This window comes from Heterodontus francisci, chromosome 4 (genome assembly GCF_036365525.1).
Source record: "Heterodontus francisci isolate sHetFra1 chromosome 4, sHetFra1.hap1, whole genome shotgun sequence".
Classification (NCBI taxonomy): Eukaryota; Metazoa; Chordata; class Chondrichthyes; order Heterodontiformes; family Heterodontidae; genus Heterodontus; species Heterodontus francisci.
The window spans coordinates 116,602,803-116,622,492 of NC_090374.1; the positions used below are offsets into that span (position 1 = coordinate 116,602,803).

Consider the following 19,690-nt stretch of genomic DNA (forward strand, 5'->3'; position numbering starts at 1 on the left):
TGAAAGCTCCAACGGACCAGCCAGCCACCTTCTTCAACAGGAAGGGCTTCCATTCCATCGACATTCAACTGGTCTGTGACCACAAAAAGCATTTCCTGCAGGTATGTGCCTGTTTCCGGGAAGCAGCCACGATGCCTACATACTTCGACAGTGCCAGGTGCCACAGCTTTTCAGGCCCACTGCTCGCCTTCAGGGATGGATTCTCGGAGACAAGGGCTACCCATTGAAGACATGGCTACTGACGCCTGTGAGGAACCCTCACACTGCAGCAGAGGAAAGGTACAACACTTGCCATGGGTCCACCCGAGCAACCATCGAACAGGTCTCTCGGCTGTTAATGAGGAGATTCCAGTGCCTGGATCATTCCAGTGGAGCCCTGCAGTATGCCACAGCGAGGGTTTCGCGTATCACGGTGGTCTGCTGAGTTCTGCACAACGTAGCCCTGCAGAGGTGGGGGCCAGGGGGCCTTGCCTAAAGTGAATATGAGGAGGCGATTGAGCAGGCAGCACTGGATGTTGAACCCCTTGCACTGGAGGCCAGGCACATTGAGCGATGGGCCAAGGAGGCAAGAGACAATCTCATACTTCACAGAGTCACAGAATCGTTACAGTGCAGAAGGAGGCCTTTCGGCCCATCATACCCACACCGGCTCTCTAAAGAGCAATTCCCTTAGTTCCATTCTCCTGCCTTCTCCCTGAAACCCTGCACATTCTTGTTTTTCATATAACAGTCTAATTCTCTTTTGAATGCTTCAGTTGATCCTGCCTCCATCACGTTCTCAGGCAGTGCATTCCAGACCTGAACCACTCGCTGCGTGAAAAAGTTTCTCCTCATGTCACTTTTGCTTCTCTTACCAAATACTTTAAATCAGTTCTTGATCCTTTCACGAGTGGGAACAGTTTCTCTCCATCTACTCTGTCCAAACCCTCATGATTTTGAATACCTCTATCAAATCTCGTCGCAGCCTTCACTTCTCCAAGGAAAACAGTCCTAACTTCTCCAATCTATCTTCATAACTGAAATTCCTCATCCCTGGAACCGTTCTCATGAATTTTTTCTGTACTCTCTCTAATGCCTTCACATCTTTCCTAAAGTGCAGTGCCCAGAACTGGACGCAATACTTCAGCTGAGGCCACACTAGTGTCTTATACAAGTTCAACATAACCTCCTTGCTCTTGTACTCTATACCCCTATTAATAAAGCCCAGGATACTGTATGCTTTATTAACCGCTCTCTCAATCTGTCCTGCCACCTTCAATGACTTATGCACATATACACCTAGGTCCCTCTGCTCCTGCACCCGCTTTAGAATTGTACCCTTTACTCTATATTGTCTCTTCATGTTCTTCCTACCAAAATGAATCACTTAACATTTCTCTGCATTGAACATCATCTGCCACCTGTCTGCCCATTCCACCAACTTGTCTATATCCTTTTGAAGTTCTACACTATCCTCCTCACAGTTCACAATGCTTCCAAGTTTTGCATCATCTGCAAACTTTGAAATTGTGCCCTGTTCACCAAGGTGTAGGTCAAACAAAGAACAAAGAACAGTACAGCACAGGAACAGGCCATTCGGCCCTCCAAGCCTGCGCTGATCTTGATGCCTGCCTAAACTAAAACCTTCTGCACTTCCAGGTACCGTATCCCTCTATTCCCATCCTATTCATGGATTTGTCAAGATGCCTCTTAAACATCGCTATCGTACCTGCTTCCACCACCTCCCCCGGCAGCAAGTTCCAGGCACTCACCACCCTCTGTGTAAAGAACTTGCCTCGCGCATCCCCTCTAAACTTTGCCCCTCTCACCTTAAAGCTATGTCCCCTAGTAACTGACTCTTCCACCCTGGGAAAAAGCTTCTGACTATCCACTCTGTCCATGCCGCTCATAACTTTGTAAACCTCTATCATGTCGCCCCTCCACCTCCGTCGTTCCAGTGAAAACAATCTGAGTTTATCCAACCTCTCCTCATAGCTAATGCCCTCCAGACCAGGCAACATCCTGGTAAACCTCTTCTGTACCCTCTCCAAAGCCTCCACGCCCTTCTGGTAGTGTGGCAACCAGAATTGCACGTAATATTCTAAGTGTGGCCTAACTAAAGTTCTGTACAGCACTAAAGTCATTAATATATATCAGGAAAAGCAAGGGTCCTAATATTGATCCCTGGGGAACTCCACTATAAATCTTCCTCCAGCCCAAAAAACACCCATTAACCACTGCTCTTTTTTTCCTGTCACTCAGTCAATTTCACATCCATGTTGCTACCATCCCTTTTATTCCATGGGCTACAAGTTTGCTCAGCCACCATGATGGCCTCTCAGAGGGAAAGCAAAAAAGACTTACCGAAAAGCATTCAGTCTGTCACCACCTTTCTATTTGGGTTCTTTGCCTGACCACATGCTCTGGCCCATATGAGATGCTTACCAAAGTTGGGCTATGCCTACACTGGCAGCCCAATAAGGGAGAGCACTGAAGTCAGTATCTCACAATTAAGGCATGAAAGAATAATCATTTTCCACAATGAATATTAACTTCAATACCAAAAAGCTTTATAAGAAAAATCAAATGGCAAACATCAACCCTGTTGACCCTGCAAAGTCCTCCTTACTAACATCTGGGGGCTTGTGCCAAAATTGGGAGAGCTGACCCACAGACTAATCAAGAAACAGCCTGACATAGTAATACTCACGGAATCATACCTCACAGACAATGTCCCAGACACCACCATCACCATCCCTGGGTATGTCTTGTCCCACCTGCAGGACTTACCCACCAGAGGCAGCAGCACAGTGGTATATAGTCGTGAGGGAGTTGCCCTGGGAGTCCTCTACATCGACTCTGGACCACATGAAGTTTCAGGCATCAGATTAAACATGTGCAAGGAAACCTCCTGCTGATTACCAACTACCGCCACGCCCCTGCACCTCCCCCAACCCCCACTCAGCTGATGAATCAGTGCTTCTCCACGTTGAACACCAATTGGAAGAAGCACCGAGGGGAGCAAGGGCACAGAATTTACTTTGGATGGGGGACTTTAATGTCCACCACCAAGATTGGCTTGGTAGCACCACTACTGACCGATCTGGCCAAATTCTAAAGGACATCGCTGCTAGACTGGGTCTGCGGTAGCTGGTGAGGGAACCGACAAGAGGGAAAAACCTATTTGACCTCGTGCTCACCAATCTACCTGTCACAGGTGCATCTCTCCATGACAGTATTAGTAGGAGTGACCATTGCACAGTCCTTGCGGAGACCAAGTCCCGTTTTCACTATTGTGTTTTGTGCACTACTGCCATGCTAAATAGGATAGATTTCAAACAGATCTAGTAATGCAAATTGGACATCCATGAGGCACTGTAGGCCATCAGCAGCAGCAGAATTGTACTCAACCACAATCTGTAACCTCATGGCCCAGCATATCCCCCACTCTACCATTACCATCAAGCCAAGAGACCAACCCTGGTTCAATGAAGAGTGCAGGAGAGCTTGCCAGGAACAGCACCATGCATACCTAAAAATGAGGTGTCAACCTGGTGAAGCTACAACACAGGAATATTTACATGCCAAACAGCAAAAGCAGCATGGAATAGACAGGGCTAAGCGATCCCACAACCAACAAATCAGATTTAAGCTCGCAGTCTTGCCACATCCAGCCACGAATAGTGGTGGACAATTAAACAGCTAACAGGAGGAGGAGGCTCCACAAATAACCCCATCCTCAATGATGGGGGGCCCAGCACATCAGGCCAAAGTATTTGCATCCAGCTTCAGCCAGAAGTGCCGAGTGGATGATCCACCTCGGCCTCCTCCTGAGGTCCCCAGCATCACAGATGCCAGTCTTAAGCCAATTTGATTCACTCCACGTGATATCAAGAAATAGCTAAAGGCACTGGATACTGCAAAGGCCACGGGCCCTCACCACCTTCTGGCAATAGTACTGAAGACTTGTGCTCCAGAACTAGCCGTTCCCATAGCCAAGCTGTTCCAGTACAGCTACAACACTGGCATCTACCTGGCAATGTAGAAAGTTGCGATGTCATGTCCAATGCACAAAAAAAAGGACAAATCCAACCGATAGAGAGTCTACTCTCGATCATTAGCAAAGTGATGGAAGGGGTCGCCGACAGTGCTATCAAGCAGCATTTGTTCAGCAATAACCTGCTCACTGACGCTCAGTTTGAGTTTCATCAGGGCAACTCAGCTGCTAACCTCATTACAGCCTTGGTCCAAACATGGACAAAAGAGCTGAACTCCAGAGGTGAGGTGAGAGTGACTTCCCTTGACATCAAGGTAGCATTTGACTGAATGTAGCATCAAGGAGCCCTAGCAAAACTAGAGTCAATGGGAATCAGGGGGGTAAATCTCTGCTGGTTGGAGTCATACCTAGCATGAAAGAAGATGTTTGTGGTTGTTGGAGGTTAATCACCTCAGTCCCATGACATCACTGCAGGAGCTCCTCAGGGTAGTGTCGTAGGCCCAACCATCTACAGCTGCGTCATCAATGACCTTCCATAAATCATAAGGTCAGAAGTGGGGATGTTTGCTGATGACTGCCCAATGTTCAGCACCATTCGTGACCCCTCAGGTACTGAAGCAGCCTGTGTCCAGATGCAGCAAGGCCTGCACAACATTCAGGCATGGGCTGATAAATGGTAAGTAACATTTGTGCAACACAAATACCAGGCAATGACCATATCAAACAAAAGAGAATCTCACCATCTCCCCTTGATGTTCAATGGCATTACGATCGCTGAATCCCTCACGATCAACATTCTGGGGGCTACCATTGACCTGAAACTTAACTGGACCAGCCATATAAATGCTGTGGCTACAGCAGGTCAGAGGCTAGAAGGTCTGCGGCGAGTAACCCACTTCCTGTTTCCCCAATGCCTGTCCACCACCTACAAGGCACAAGACAGGAGTGTAATGGAATACTCTCCACTTGAAAATGAGGGATAGAAATAGCAAGATTAGGGAACCATGGATGACAGGTGAAATTGTGAGACTAGCTAAGAGGAAAAAGGAAGCATACATAAGGTCTAGGAGGCTGATGAAAGACGAAGCTTTGAAAGAATATCGGGAATGTAGGACCAATCTGAAACGAGGAATTAAGAGGGCTAAAAGGGGTCATGAAATATCTTTAGCAAACAGGGTTAAGGAAAATCCCAAAGCCTTTTATTCATATATAAAGAGCAAGAGGGTAACTAGAGAAAGGATTGGCCCACTCAAGGACAAAGGAGGAAAGTTATGCGTGGAGTCAGAGAAAATGGGTGAGATTCTAAATGAGTACTTTGCATCGGTATTCACCGAGGAGAGGGACATGACAGATGTTGAGGTTAGGGATAGATGTTTGATTACTCTAGGTCAAGTCGGCATAAGGAGGGAGGAAGTGTTGGGTATTCTAAAAGGCATTAAGGTGGATAGTCCCCAGGTCCGGATGGGATCTATCCCAGGTTACTGAGGGAAGCGAGAGAGGAAATAGCTGGGGCCTTAACAGATATCTTTGCAGCATCCTTAAACACGGGTGAGGTCCCGGACGACTGGAGAATTGCTAATGTTGTCCCCTTGTTTAAGAAGGGTAGCAGGGATAATCCAGGTAATTATAGACCGGTGAGCCTGACGTCAGTGGTAGGGAAGCTGCTGGAGAAGATACTGAGGGATAGGATCTATTCCCATTTGGAAGAAAATGGGCTTATCAGTGATAGGCAACATGGTTTTGTGCAGGGAAGGTCATGTCTTCCCAACTTAATAGAATTCTTTGAGGAAGTAACAAAGTTGATTGATGAGGGAAGGGCTGTAGATGTCATATACATGGACTTCAGTAAGGCGTTTGATAAGGTTCCCCATGGTAGGCTGATGGAGAAAGTGAAGTCGCATGGGGTTCAGGGTGTGCTAGCTAGATGGATAAAGAACTGGCTGGACAACAGGAGACAGAGAGTAGCAGTGGAAGGGAGTTTCTCAAAATGGAGACGTGTGACCAGTGGTGTTCCACAGGGATCCGTGCTGGGACCACTGTTGTTTGTGATATACATAAATGATTTGGAGGAAAGTATAGGTGGTCCAATTAGCAAGTTTGCAGACGACACTAAGATTGGTGGAGTAGCAGATAGTGAAGGGGACTGTCAGAGAATACAGCAGAATATAAATAGATTGGAGAGTTGGGCAGAGAAATGGCAGATGGAGTTCAATCGGGGCAAATGCGAGGTGATGCATTTTGGAAGATCCAATTCAAGAGTGAACTATACAGTAAATGGAAAAGTCCTGGGGAAAATTGATGTACAGAGATTTGGGTGTTCAGGTCCATTGTTCCCTGAAGGTGGCAACGCAGGTCAATAGAGTGGTCAAGAAGGCATACGGCATGCTTTCCTTCATCGGACGGGGTATTGAGTACAAGGGTTGGCAGGTCATGTTACAGTTGTATAAGACTTTGGTTCGGCCACATTTGGAATACTGTGTGCAGTTCTGGTCGCCACATTACCAAAAGGATGTAGATGCTTTGGAGAGGGTGCAGAGGAGGTTCACCAGGATGGTGCCTGGTATGGAGGGCGCTAGCTATGAAGAGAGGTTGAGTAGATTAGGATTATTTTCATTAGAAAGACGGAGGTTGAGGGGGGACCTGATTGAGGTGTACAAAATCATGAGAGGTATAGACAGGGTGGATAGCAAGAAGCTTTTTCCCAGAATGGGGGATTCAATTACTAGGGGTCACAAGTTCAAAGTGAGAGGGGAAAGGTTTAGGGGGGATATGCATGGAAAGTTCTTTACGCAGAGGGTGGTGGGTGCCTGGAACGCGTTGCCAGCGGAGGTGGTAGACGCGGGCACGATAGCGTCTTTTAAGATGTATCTAGACAGATACATAAATGGGCAGGAAGCAAAGAGATACAGACCCTTAGAAAATAGGCGACATGTTTAGATAGAGGATCTGGATCGGCGCAGGCTTGGAGGGCCGAAGGGCCTGTTCCTGTGCTGTAATTTTCTTTGTTCTTCTTTGACTGGATTGGTGCAGCTCCAACAACGCACAAGAAACCCAACACCATCCAGAACAAAGCAGCCTGCTTGATTGGCACCCCATCCACCACCTTCAACATTCACTTCCTTCACTACTGACACACAGTGGCAGCAGTGTATACCATCTACAAGATGCACTGCAGCAACTCATCAAGGCTCCTTCAACAGCACCTTCCAAACCCACGACCTCTACCACCTAGAAGGACAAGAGCAGCAAATGCATGGGAACACCAGCACCTGCAAGTTCCCCCCCAAGCCACACACCATCCTGACTTGGAAGTATATTAGCGTTCCTTCACTGTCGCTGGGTCAAAATCCTGGAACTCCCTTCCTAACGGCACTGTGAGTGCACCTACGTCCCAAGCACTGCAGCTGTTCAAGAAGGCGGCTCACCAACACCTTCTCCAGGGCAATTAGGCATGGGCAATAAATTCTGGCCTAGCCAGCGATGCCCATATCCCACGAACTAATAAAAAAAAACACCCATTAAACCCCAAGTGTCTCTAGGTGGTTTTCTTAATATGTTTTTGAGTGTTTCTATGAGGTACGACCTCTGCACTAGCAGCTAGGCTGGAGGCAGGCCGCCCTTTGGCCTGTGATGACTTCAGCGGGCATCCTTGGCTGCCTGCAGCCTGAAGGACCCCGGCTGCCTGAGAATTTCCTGCACAGGTGCAGGGCTCTCCTCTGGCATCGCGGCTACTTGACCTGGGCTCATTGACGGAAGGGCTAAGGAGTCACTGTCCACACTCAGAGCACCCTGAGTGGAGCCCCCAGCTGTGGAGGTTAGCCTCTCCTCCTCCCTTGCAAGGCTCACTTGAATATCCCTGCTGACCAGAGAAGGACGAGAAGTTGGAGAAGAGTCCAGGCGCCTCATCCTCCTCCTGCCTTGCCACTGCTGCATTGCGCTCATGGCGATGCCAATGGTGTGCAGGTCTGCGCACATTTGTGGGACCTGGCTCTCTATGAGGGTCACCAACCTCGCAATGGAGGAAGCCATGCGCTCACATGCCTGAGAATCGGCAGCACTCACCCCAAGGTGAGGAGCAGAGGTCGTTAGGAAAGCATAATTTCTGCAGTTACTGCGGCCAAAAAGATTGAGAAATTTCAGTCCCATAATGTCTGAGGGATGTAAGTGAAAGAGAAAATGGAAGGACATAAACCATAAGTGTTTGCTCAGGAACAGCACTGGAGAGCAAGTTACCTGCCTGCCCCATCAGGGAAATAGCATAATCCTAAAAATGTGGGGGGCAGGGGAAGAACAGACTAAGGGGCAGAAATTGCTATTGGTGATGTTATCATACATATCAAACTATTTTTCTATTTTAAGAGAAGCATTATTCTATTTATTTTAAATGAGTTTATTCCTCCAACCATTTAAAATCATGGAGAGGGTAATTTTATGTGAGTGTACCAACTATTTGGGTGGTATCAGCACCAACAGTAATTTCTTTAAATTTTACTTAGAGTAATCAGAATAAAGTTTGTATTTGTGCATGGTGAATTTCTGATCAGAACTGAGACATCTGATGGTACCATCTCCCAACAGAGAAACAAGGAATATCAGAGATTTACTGTAATATTACTTGTTCCTTTGGAGTGTGATCTATTGTAAGACTCACAGGACTACAAGTAATATTCAAACAAAACAAGGGTTTTATTATACTTTAACTAGAACATACAGTTACTACATGAGCTACATCTAAGACTCATCTCTCCCTGTCGGGCCACACCCACAACTCCCTGGTCATGTGTGGCGCAACATCATGTTAATAGGCCATTTAAGGGTCTCAATTGGCCTGTGGGCAGAAGGGCCGTCTTCGGCCTATCCTGCCCCCAGAAAGATCGCTTGGCGACGGAGAAGCGATGGGCCTTCCGACCCCTCCCCCCACCCGTTGTGATACTCCATGCCCCCCACTTCCTCCGAACCCACCTCAGGGGGGGGGCACATAAAATACCAGCCAATATATCCCAAATGTTGCCACGATGTAATATTACTTGTTCTTTTGGGTGCGATCTATTGTAAGACCCACAGAACTTCAAGAAAATGTGTGTTTTATTTTACTTTAACTAGAACATATATATACGAACAGCTACTGCATGAGCTACATCTACAACTCATCTCTCCCTGTCACACCGCACCCAAATCTCCCTGGTCATGTGTGACATAACATCACTTCCTCTGATCATCTCTATTTACAGCTCATATGGTGGTGCCCTCTTAAGGTCATCCCACAACACCTACTTTGCCCATATTCATGGACCTTGGCTCAAAAAGGTTTTGTAGCAGGTCATCCGCATGCTCTCTTAATCAATGTAGTGTGTGTAACTAAGTGGGGAGAAAAACTAATAACTGGGTAAAGCTATTAAAACAATTTAAACATTCTAAATAAAAACTTTAAACAATAATTTCTTCAAGATATTTCCACAACAATTGTAGCTTTCAAAATTTTCATTTTAAGTAAATAGGAATCAAAAATGCAAGTAGTCATCTATGATTAATTTGGTACATTATTGGAAACAATTTTTTAAAACCCCTATATCACTATAACTTTCTCATATATATGAATTGGGTGCAGTAATGTCATTCTATTTTTCAGTGTTTATTGAGCCTACACATGACTTTAATTCCCTCATCCTTCATACGCATCATTTATCATTATCTAATGCTCCTAATGAACTTTGCAAGAAGCAGTTCACAAACATGATCATCATTACTTTATGTCAGACTGCCAGAGGTGTGTCATTTATAGTAATATGAGAATTTGTAATCCCTCACAATATGTACCTTACCAACCTTTGATCCAGGATGTGGTTTTACTGTTCCAAGACAATGAAAGCAGTGAGTCCCGTTGCCAAACATGAACGGCAACTAGTAGGTTTCTTATTCCCAAAATGTTATACTTGCCTTTGCCTTTATCTGCTACCCAATTGGAACTGCAGCTGCACAGTTATGGTATTTATGGGGTGGAAGATGTGAGGGACAGAGCCACTGTTTTGCGGGTTGTAGTGATGAGGTAGTATACTATTAGCTGAGTTCTTGGTATGAGCACAGTACAGATATTCCTTTCCTTTAAGTGGGCACCTTTTATTCACTCTTCCTCAAGGCAAAGGAGCATTTTCATATTGGAAACTGCATCAACTCTGCTGATCACCTTCTGCCATCTTGCTGCACAATGATTCTAATTGGAGAGTTCACCTCAGTCCCAAAGATGGCTATTTTGTTGTGAGTATCTCCTCCAGCAAGATGTACAGGCTCTCATCAGTGAAGGGACCTGTCCTTGCTCCTGCTCCAGACATCTTTACTACCCCAGCAATCAGGATTCAGGAAAATAAATTCTGCTTCACTTTCAGTGCAGGCACCCTTTAAGAGCTGCTGTTTGCTAGATTTCCTATACCCTTTCCCTTGGTGACATGACACTCCCTGCGTATTTTAACTGTTTTTAGTTATCTGGCAGAATGGGATCACTCATTTCTCCATAATCAGGGAATTGGTCTTATATTCTCATGCTATAAAGTTATAATCATCATCTCCTTCCCATCATACAACATAACACCACATGGGACATATAATTGGTAACCTTAAAATAAAAGCAAAATACTGTGGATGCTGGAAATCTGAAATAAAAACAAGAAATGCTGGAACCACTCAGCAGGTCTGGCAGCATCTGTGGAAAGAGAAGCAGAGTTAATGTTTCGGGTCAGTGACCCTTCTTCGGAACTCCAAAGAATTGGTAACTTTAATGCTCATTGCAATGGAAAGTGAGAGTATAAAAGAGAACAGCTTGCAAAAGTAAAATATCACAAAATGCTTTATAAGCAGAAGACCAGGATTCCAAGCAGAAGATGAAAAAGATGAAAAGGAGTAGACTGAAAGCACATTTTTCTGGCATTGAGCTGGTAATCTTAGGTCATCCATGATGTGATGTTGGGACAGACAATTGAATAGCATGCCTGGACACATTGGTGGTGATTTTGACCTACATGTGAAAGCCGATCCCACGATTATGGACCACATCGCCGCAGGAGAAGCATGTAAAAAATAAAGGGATCAAGAGTGGATCTCTGCAACACACTGCATGCTTGCCTTGGAGAAATGCAGGAGTACATTTTCAGAGTTCACATGATGAGGTGGAATAAATAAAATATCCCTATTTGCCAAATTACTAAAGATTCATGTACAAAAGTTTTCTTGGATAAAATAAAATTAAAGCTTGAAAAGTTCACCGTGGATAGTCTACTATTTATCCTATTAAAAAGTTCATTAGCATTCAGACACTGGTAACTCTTCAATAACACTGTTTAAGTGTATGTACAGCATTCTGCTTTCTTCTGATAACAGAGCAGAGCAGAGTGAACTTTACTGGCTCCCACCACTCTGAAATAAATTTGGCCATTTCCTCAGTGGCCACCACAACTTTGACAGATTGGCAGTATTCCTAAATAGATGTGTAAACAGGTTTTCTGCCCATATTCCACTGAAGTTACAATGGCCAATCAGAGAACCCCTGAGAAAATTCCTGATGTATGAGCTTTAAGATAATTTGCTTTGTCTTTCATTCAGTTTGTTCACTTCTTTTCCTTCAGTTAACTCCATGGTTTACAGACATAAAAATATAAGATAATGAACTAAATGGTACTATTTTAAAGGGGGTACAGGAACAGGGATATCGAGGGTGTATATACACAAATCTTTGAAGGTGGCAGGACAGGCCGATAAGGCTGTTAAAAAAGCATATGGGATCCTGGGCTTTACAAATAGAGGCATAGAGTATAAGGAAGTTATGCTAAACCTTTATAAATCCCATTGTAAATAGCTGGAATATTGTGTCCAATTCTGAGTATCATACTTTAGGAAGGATGGCAAGGCCTTGGAGTGGGTGCAGAGAAGATTTACTAGAATGGTACCAGATATGAAGGACTTCATTTATCTGAATGGACTAGAGAAACTGGGGTTGTTCTCCTTATAGCGGAGAAGATTAAGGGGAGATTTGATTAGAGGTGTTCAAAATTATGACGGGTTTTGAGACAGTAAATAAGGAGAACGTGTTTCTACTGAGGAGGTGGTCAGTAACTGGAGGTCACAGATTTAAGGCAATTAATAAAAGAACCAGGGGGGAGATGAAAATTTCCTTTTATGCAGCAAATTGTTAGGATCTGGAATGCACTGCCTGAAAGGGTGCTGGAAGCAAATTAAATAGTAACTTTCAAAAGGGAATTAGATATATATTTAAAAAGGAAAATTTTGCCAAGCTATGGGGAAAGAGTAGGAATTGGATAGCTCTTTCAAAGAGCTGGCACAGGTTTGATGGGCAGAATGGCCTCCTTCTGTACTTTATGGTTCTACACACGCTGCTGGAAAATAAGTTCTCATTTAAAAGGTAGTAAATTACTTAAATGTATCTGAAATCTGTTTGTACCATAAGTGAATCCTTGCAAAGGCTGAACAGCTCCCTTAATCCAGAATCAGTAATGGACTTTGTTCTGTCGTTGCATCGATACAGTCTGAGGCTTTGTGGTTGACGGTGCCCAATGTTCACAAGCCAGTCATCATTCAAACAATTACAATTTTCAATCTGAATAGTCTTCCCTGAAAGAGAAATAGTATATCTCAAAGTTTTGTTCCCATGTACCAACCAGAAAATCAGCCATATTTTTTCATGACAGCAAAGCTCGCTCCCTATTTTTAAGTTTTCTTCTTCCCATCTCCCCTATTTTAGTATTCCATACAGTACACATTATCAAAATATAGACAGGCAACATCCTTCCTGATTTTCATCAATGTTGCTTTGAAACTGGGCACCAGGAGGTACAGAAGACTGGCCCATAATGATCCCCACCCTCCCCCACCAACATGCAATGTCACCCCGATGCTGACCAAGTCAGCATCGTACAGGATGGCAAACTGCTCCCTCTGTATTTTTATATCACAAGAGGGTGTATCCTGAAGTCACATGTGCACAAGAGATTGGTGAGAATTTACAATAACTTGGAAGTGGCAAATAGCCCTGGCTTCTAGCCTGAAGATTAAATGTCTCTCACTGACATCTGCCTGTCACATGGCTGCTGAATGTACTCGGGTGGAACCCATATACACTGCTCTGCAACCCAGTTTTAAAGAGGTTAGTTGCAAAAGGTAATAAAACACACTTTTAGATATTAAAAAATTCTAAGGATGAATTGTTTAATGGGCACATAGGTAAATCTTTCTCTCCATCACAGAGTTTGAAAACTTCACTCATGTTAGAAACACTGTGACTGCATGCCAAAATAAGCATTCCAAATTAGAGCATGGCTACCCGACCCAAACCCGACGGGACCCGACGACAGGTGTCGGGTTCAGGTCAGGTCAGGTCGCTCTTCCGGGTCCGGCATTCGGGCTTGGGTTGGGTCAGGCCGGGTCGGACACAGTGACAGCCAGGACGTCAAGGCGGGAAACACTCCACACTAGTCTGCAGTGAGCAATTCCATCCAAGGTAGAGCACAACCTCGTCAATAAAGTTGATTATATTCTGGTGGTCGGGTCAGGTCGGGTCAGACGCGGGAAAAAATAAAAGGACTGGGGTCGGGTCGGATGTGGTTCTGTCGGGCTCGGGTTGGGTTTCATTTGCTGACCCGAGCTGGCCTTTATTCCAAATATCTAAATTACCAGCAGCAAAGCGAGGTGCAAATTTTTATTATGTAAAAGTGATTTATTTCAATGTGTATTCAAATTCCTCAAAGGAAGCTATTTTAAATTTGTCATTAGCCATGTCAAGTTCTACACAACCATTCAATCTAAAAGACCTGAGTGCAGCACAAGATGCTGAGAAACGGTGCTGGAGTCATGCCTTTTATTTATCGTTTTTGGCTCAAATAGCTAGCTCAGAGGTTATCTGTTAGGGAACTGAATGGAGTTGAAATAAATAACATATTGGGAAAATAGTGATCATTTCTTTCAAATCCTGATCAAGTAGGTTGAGTTTTACTCTCACATTTCAGTCATTTATTTCTGACTGAAAACATATGTCCAGCAATATCTGACAGTTCTTAAGGAGGGTAGCGTTGAACTAAAGCCTGCTCTCCTAAATTTGTCACTGCTTATATCAATGGACTATGCATCATACTGCATCATAGAATCATAGATTGAGACAATTGAGTCAGACAAAAGGGCGATTTTAACCCTATATGCCCTGCAGAATCCAGGTGAACAGGCAGGGAAAATCAGCTCCTCTGAGCAGACAGCAAGGAAACACACCTTAAGCTGTGGGATCCTTCTTTAAATCTGAAGATCAGGGTTTTTTAAAGTCACTGGGCCCTGATTGCAATTTTAACTCATTGTCTGAGCAGGGAAGCTGCTGTAGATTTCCAACCAAGTGAGCAAAGGAGCCAGGCGATAGATAGAAGATACCCAAACAGTTAATTTTTTTTTTTACTTTCCTTGTGGGATCAGAAGAAGAGTGCCCCTCCAAGCTCCACAAGGGCTACTCCCCTTTCTTCCTGCAAGACCCTCTTCATATGCCCCTTTCGCCTGCAGCGATGTACTCAAATGATGATAACTGTTCCTTCGAGACATTTGGCTGCATCCTGCCACCCAAAATTCCACATCTCCCACCAGCCAACTGCTTTCTCCTGCTCATTTTGGGTGGGCAACTGACCAAGGTTGGAGGTGGGGGTGGGGGCTCGATGCTTTACTCTACACCTCCCCTCTGCCTTGATATCTGTTCTCATTAAAATTGGGCCTACTGATTAAGCAAAGCTCTAGATTGAACACATTGCTTTCATTTTACTTCATGACATTTAGCATCTTAAATTTATTTATTGCTACATTTCTCCCTTCTTGTGTTCTTAAGGGCTAATGAGGTAAGGTTTCATAGGCATGGGACACCCTGCAGTGTCTGACCCAAGCAGACTTTTTTCACTTGTAACCTAACTTGTACACACAAGCACTTTCCATCAAGTGTCACTGGACAGCGATCAGGAGTGGGAACCCTAGCTGACTTTTCTCCTTAGCCAGAAGCACTGAAGCCAATTGTACTTCCCCTACTGCCACCATGGCTAAGATGAATTTGCTCAGTCAAATTGGGCTAGAATGTGGAATTTGTTGGACTGTATAAACTGGGTTGCACATTGCCTTTGCCAATTTAATAAATATATTAACAAAATATAGGGAAAGAGATAGGGGAGTGTAAAAATGAGAACTTTTGTAATGATTACAAAGAGGGAATTGCATGCAAGTTTTTAAAGCCATAAATGGATACCTAAGAGTATATTTCCACTTACAGAATACAGTAAGTCAATTTGCTACCATGCAAACTCTTAGGATTCTCCATGTCAGCCTTGATCATTTATTCATGATGAATTCCTGCCTATATTAAGCCAAAGACTTTGTTGCCTCACAACTTGACAATTATAACACATTCCTGGCTGGTCTCCCACATTCTACCCTCCGTAAACTTGACATCATCCAAATCTCTGCAGCCCATGTCCTAACTTGCACCAAGTCCTGTTCACCCATCACACCTGTGCTCGCTGCCCTACATTGGCTCTTTGTTAAGCAACGCCTCAATTTTAAAATTCTCATCCTTGATTGCAAATTCCTCCATGGCCTCACCCCTCCCTAACTCTGTAACCTCCTCCAGCCCAACAACCCTCCTAGATATCTGTGCTCCTCTCATTCTGACCTCTTGAGCATCCCCAATTTTAATTGCTCCACCATTGGTGGCTGTATCTTCAGCTACCTGGACCATAACCTCTGGAATTCCCTCCCTAAACCTCTCTGACTCTCTACTTTCCTTTCCTCTTTCAAGACACTCCTTAAAACCTATCTCTTTGACCAAGCTTTGGGTCATCTGCCCTAATATCGCCTTATGTGGCTCAGTATCATATTTTCTTTTATAATGCTTCTGTGAAGCACCTTGGGATGTTTCATTATGTTGAAAGTGCTATATAAATGCAAGTTGTTGTTGTTGAGATCGCCAAAGAGGGTTGTAGTGTTTGGATTGGAAATAACTCAAATGGAGACTCTACTTAATCGACCATGTTTTCTCCCCCTTTATTCATCACTCCTCTCAACAGAGAGGGAAGTATTACAATATGATCAGACCTTAACATATACTACACTCCCTCCCCACTTAAAAAAAAATTATCTCACAAGACAATGGGCTGGATTTTATTAGGCCCCTGACGTGAGGCTCTGTGGTGGGGTGGAGTGGGGGGGTGGCCACTGGAAGATGGTTCCGGCAGAGGCCTGCCACGAAGCCCATCACTGGGAGGGATGGACCTGATCCACCCAGCGGTGGCAAGGCTTGTGGCAGTCCCCCACCACTGGGCAATGAGACCTGCATTTAAATAATTAAATTAATAAAATGAATACATTTAAATAAACTTAACTTAAATCTTACAGGCCCACCGCGATCTTTGGAGTGGTGGCCAGCAGTCCCACACCTTCACTTCCCCATCTGGGGAAAGCAGGCATGACACTGGTAGGGAGGGAGGCGGAGTTAAAATTTTTAGTGCTGGGTAGGGGGTCAAGTAATCATAATGAGTGTCGGGGATCGTGGGAAGGGGTGAATTTTAAACTTGAAGATCAAATTTCAAAGGTAAGTGTTTTGGGGGGAGGAAGGCAAATACTTAATGTCATTGATAATGGGGGGTGGGAAAGGGGTGATAGAATTTTTATTACAACAGTGGGAGGGGTAATTCTTTAAAAAATTACATTCACTAGAAGGGCTGGCTGCCCTTTAAAAATAACACCAGCGCCTGCAAACAGGCAGCTGACGCCATTGCCAGTATTGGACAGCACGCCCCCTCCACATAATTGGGAGGGTGGGCTGACCCAGCTATTTAAATAAGCTGCCGCGTGGGAGATTGCGGTGGCTCGGTGATTTTTTTTCTACCCGCCACTAGGCGTGCTCTTAAAATTCAGCCCAATATGACTCGACTGATCTCCCCTCTTAAAAAAAAGATGAACAGTTTTTTACGCAGCGGGTGGTTATGACCTGGAACTCGCTGCCCACAAGGGTGGTGGAAGCAGAGATGATGAATGATTCAAGAGGAATTTGGATGGCCACCTGAGAGAAATAGACTTGCAGGGCTTTGGGGATCAAGCCAGGGAGTAGGACTGACTGCATAGCTCCATGGAGAGCCGGCATGGACCCGATGGGCTGAATGGCCTCCTTCTGTGCCATATATGACTCTATGACCTCACAAGACAATATGACTCAACCAATCTCAACAATACCTGCAACTGAACAGATTGGGTTGCATTTTTGTTTTACCTGTAATCACAAACAATACGTATATGGTACAACCAGAGTAAATTACATGTAAAAAAACATTCTTTTGCCTCAAAACCAGTAGGTGTACAATGAAATTCATCATTAGACAAGAAATAATGAAAAGAACAACTTCTTTCCTGAAGTAACACTGTAATATGTAAATGTATCTTTTGTTTTGTGTACTTGTTTGCATAGTAACAAACTGCACTACTTCAAGTATTTCAACATAGCATTTAGTCTAATGGCCTTTTCTTAGACAAAACAAAATAATAAACATTAAAAGTACTTAACCTCTCTTTGAAAGGGAAGTAGACTTATACTTCCAATTTCCCAATTCCTCCTTAACTTCTTTCTTCTTGTTTCTTACATAATCTCAATTAACCTATCTGGCTTCTTTCTCTTTCTGTCTGCCATTTCTCCCCTTTCCATGAGCTTGACTTTGCTCTCTCAACATCTCTGACTACGTAAAACCTGAACTTTGACTTTGACTACCAACTCCACTGTGTTGGGACTGTGACATTGACTGATTAGTATTAGTCAAAGCCCCTGGCTCACTTTGCTCTAACAGTTGATTCTATGATACCAGCAAACTTTCAGTTTTTTTGTGACTTTCTTTTCTTTCTGACTTACACTTTGGACTGTATGAGGAATTTGCACCGTAGAAGGGTTATCATGCTCTCCTTTCATTTGATTCTATTGTTCAAACGTCTCTCTCCAATCTTCATTAGATATGTGAATGCACCTAGTCTCTTTACAACAATTCCAAACACATACTTCTCCTTACCACCTTGGTGGTTTTTCATTATGACTTTCTGACCAGCACTGAACTCTCGCCTAAATTTCATGCCTGGTATATTATGACTCAGCTTCACTTTGTCTTGCTTTTCTCTTACTTTGCTATTGATGTCAGGCTTAAGCAAACTAAACCTTGTCCTAGGAATGTGTTTAAACACTAACTCACAAGGTGTGCAACCTGTTGTAGACCATGGGGTTATTCTATCAGCGAACAAAAAATTGTCACCCTTTGTTGAAAGGAGACATGGGAATCCCTGCTTAGCTTGTCACCTAGTAAATACTTTTGCAAAGACCTCTTCACAATCTGCATACTCTTCTCACATAAACTGCGGGCCATTGTCTGACACCAACACCCCTTGCAACTTCTCAAAAGCTCAACAGTTTTGGCGCTTGTGGTATTTGGCATAAATTCAACATTTATCCAAAATAAAGTACTCTTTTTCTTCCACTTCAAAGAAATCTACATGTACTCATTCCCATGGTTTCTTTCTGTTTGACCATGGAATGAAAGGAACTTTGGGTGGATCATTTCTCACACTTCACAACTTTTCACCATTCTTCAATATCTCTGTTTACCTATGGACAGAAAAAACTGCTTCTTGCTACTGCTTTCATATGGACTATCCCTGTGTGCTCTTGATGTAGTTCCTCACAGTCATAGAGTTATACAGCACAGAAACAGAACTTTCGGCCCAACGCACCTGCGCCAACCATCAAGCACCCATACAATTTAATCCCATTTTCCAGCACTTGGCCCGTAGCCTTGTATGCTATGGCGTTTCAAGTGCTCATCTAAATATTTCTTAAATGTTGTGAGGGTTCCTGCCTCTACCAACCCTCCGGGCAGTGTGTTCCAGATTCCAACCATCCTCTTGGTGAAAAATTTTTTCCTTAACTCCCCTCTAAATCTCCTACCCCTCACCTTAAATCTATGCCCCCTGGTTACTGACCCCTCCGCTAAGGGAAAAAGTTCCTTCCTATCTATCAATGCCCCTCATAATTTTGTATACCTCAATCAGGTCCCTCCTCAGCCTTCTCTGCTCCAAGGAAAAGCCTATCCAGTCTCTCTTCATAACTGAAATGTTCCAGCCCAGGCAATATCCTGGTGACTCTCCTCTGCACCCTCTCCATTGCAATCACATCCTTCCTATAGTGTAGTGACCAGAATTGTACACAGTACTCCAGCTGTGGCCTAACCAGCGTCTTATACGGCTCTAACATAACCTCCCTGCTCTTATATTTTATGTCTCGGCTAATAAAGGCAAGTATCCCAGATGCCTTCCTAACCACCTTATCAACCTGTGCTGCTGCCTTCAGTGATCTATGGACAAGTACACCAAGGTCCCTCTGACCTTCTGTACTTCCTAGGGTCCTACCATCCACTGTATAATCCCTTGCCTTGTTAGTCCTACCAAAGTGCATCACCTCACACCTCTCAGGATTAAACTGACAATCTCGCTCTAAATCTTGACAGGATAATGACTCTTAAACCCCAAAAAAGACAGCCTTGATCTACACTCAATTCATTTCCAGGCGTGCAATACTCCTGTAGTTTCTCATCATCACACTGTTTAGGCCAGCCATTCAAGACATAATTTATCACTTTACTGAGCACCACATCCCTGCGAGTT

General features: G+C 44.2%; 1 protein-coding gene across 3 annotated transcripts in view; it reads right to left on the minus strand.

The window, feature by feature from the left end:
- Positions 1-19,690, minus strand: part of LOC137369202 (uncharacterized) — a 267,684-nt gene that overhangs the window by 141,215 nt on the left and 106,779 nt on the right. For 2 of the 3 annotated variants that reach the window (XM_068030014.1, XM_068030015.1), the window contains exon 9: positions 12,426-12,595. In XM_068030014.1, the coding sequence (XP_067886115.1) occupies positions 12,426-12,595 (170 nt within the window). Of the gene's footprint in view, positions 1-9,519; positions 10,674-12,425; positions 12,596-19,690 lie in introns of those variants that run through there. The other variant, XM_068030016.1, reaches the window with a different exon arrangement.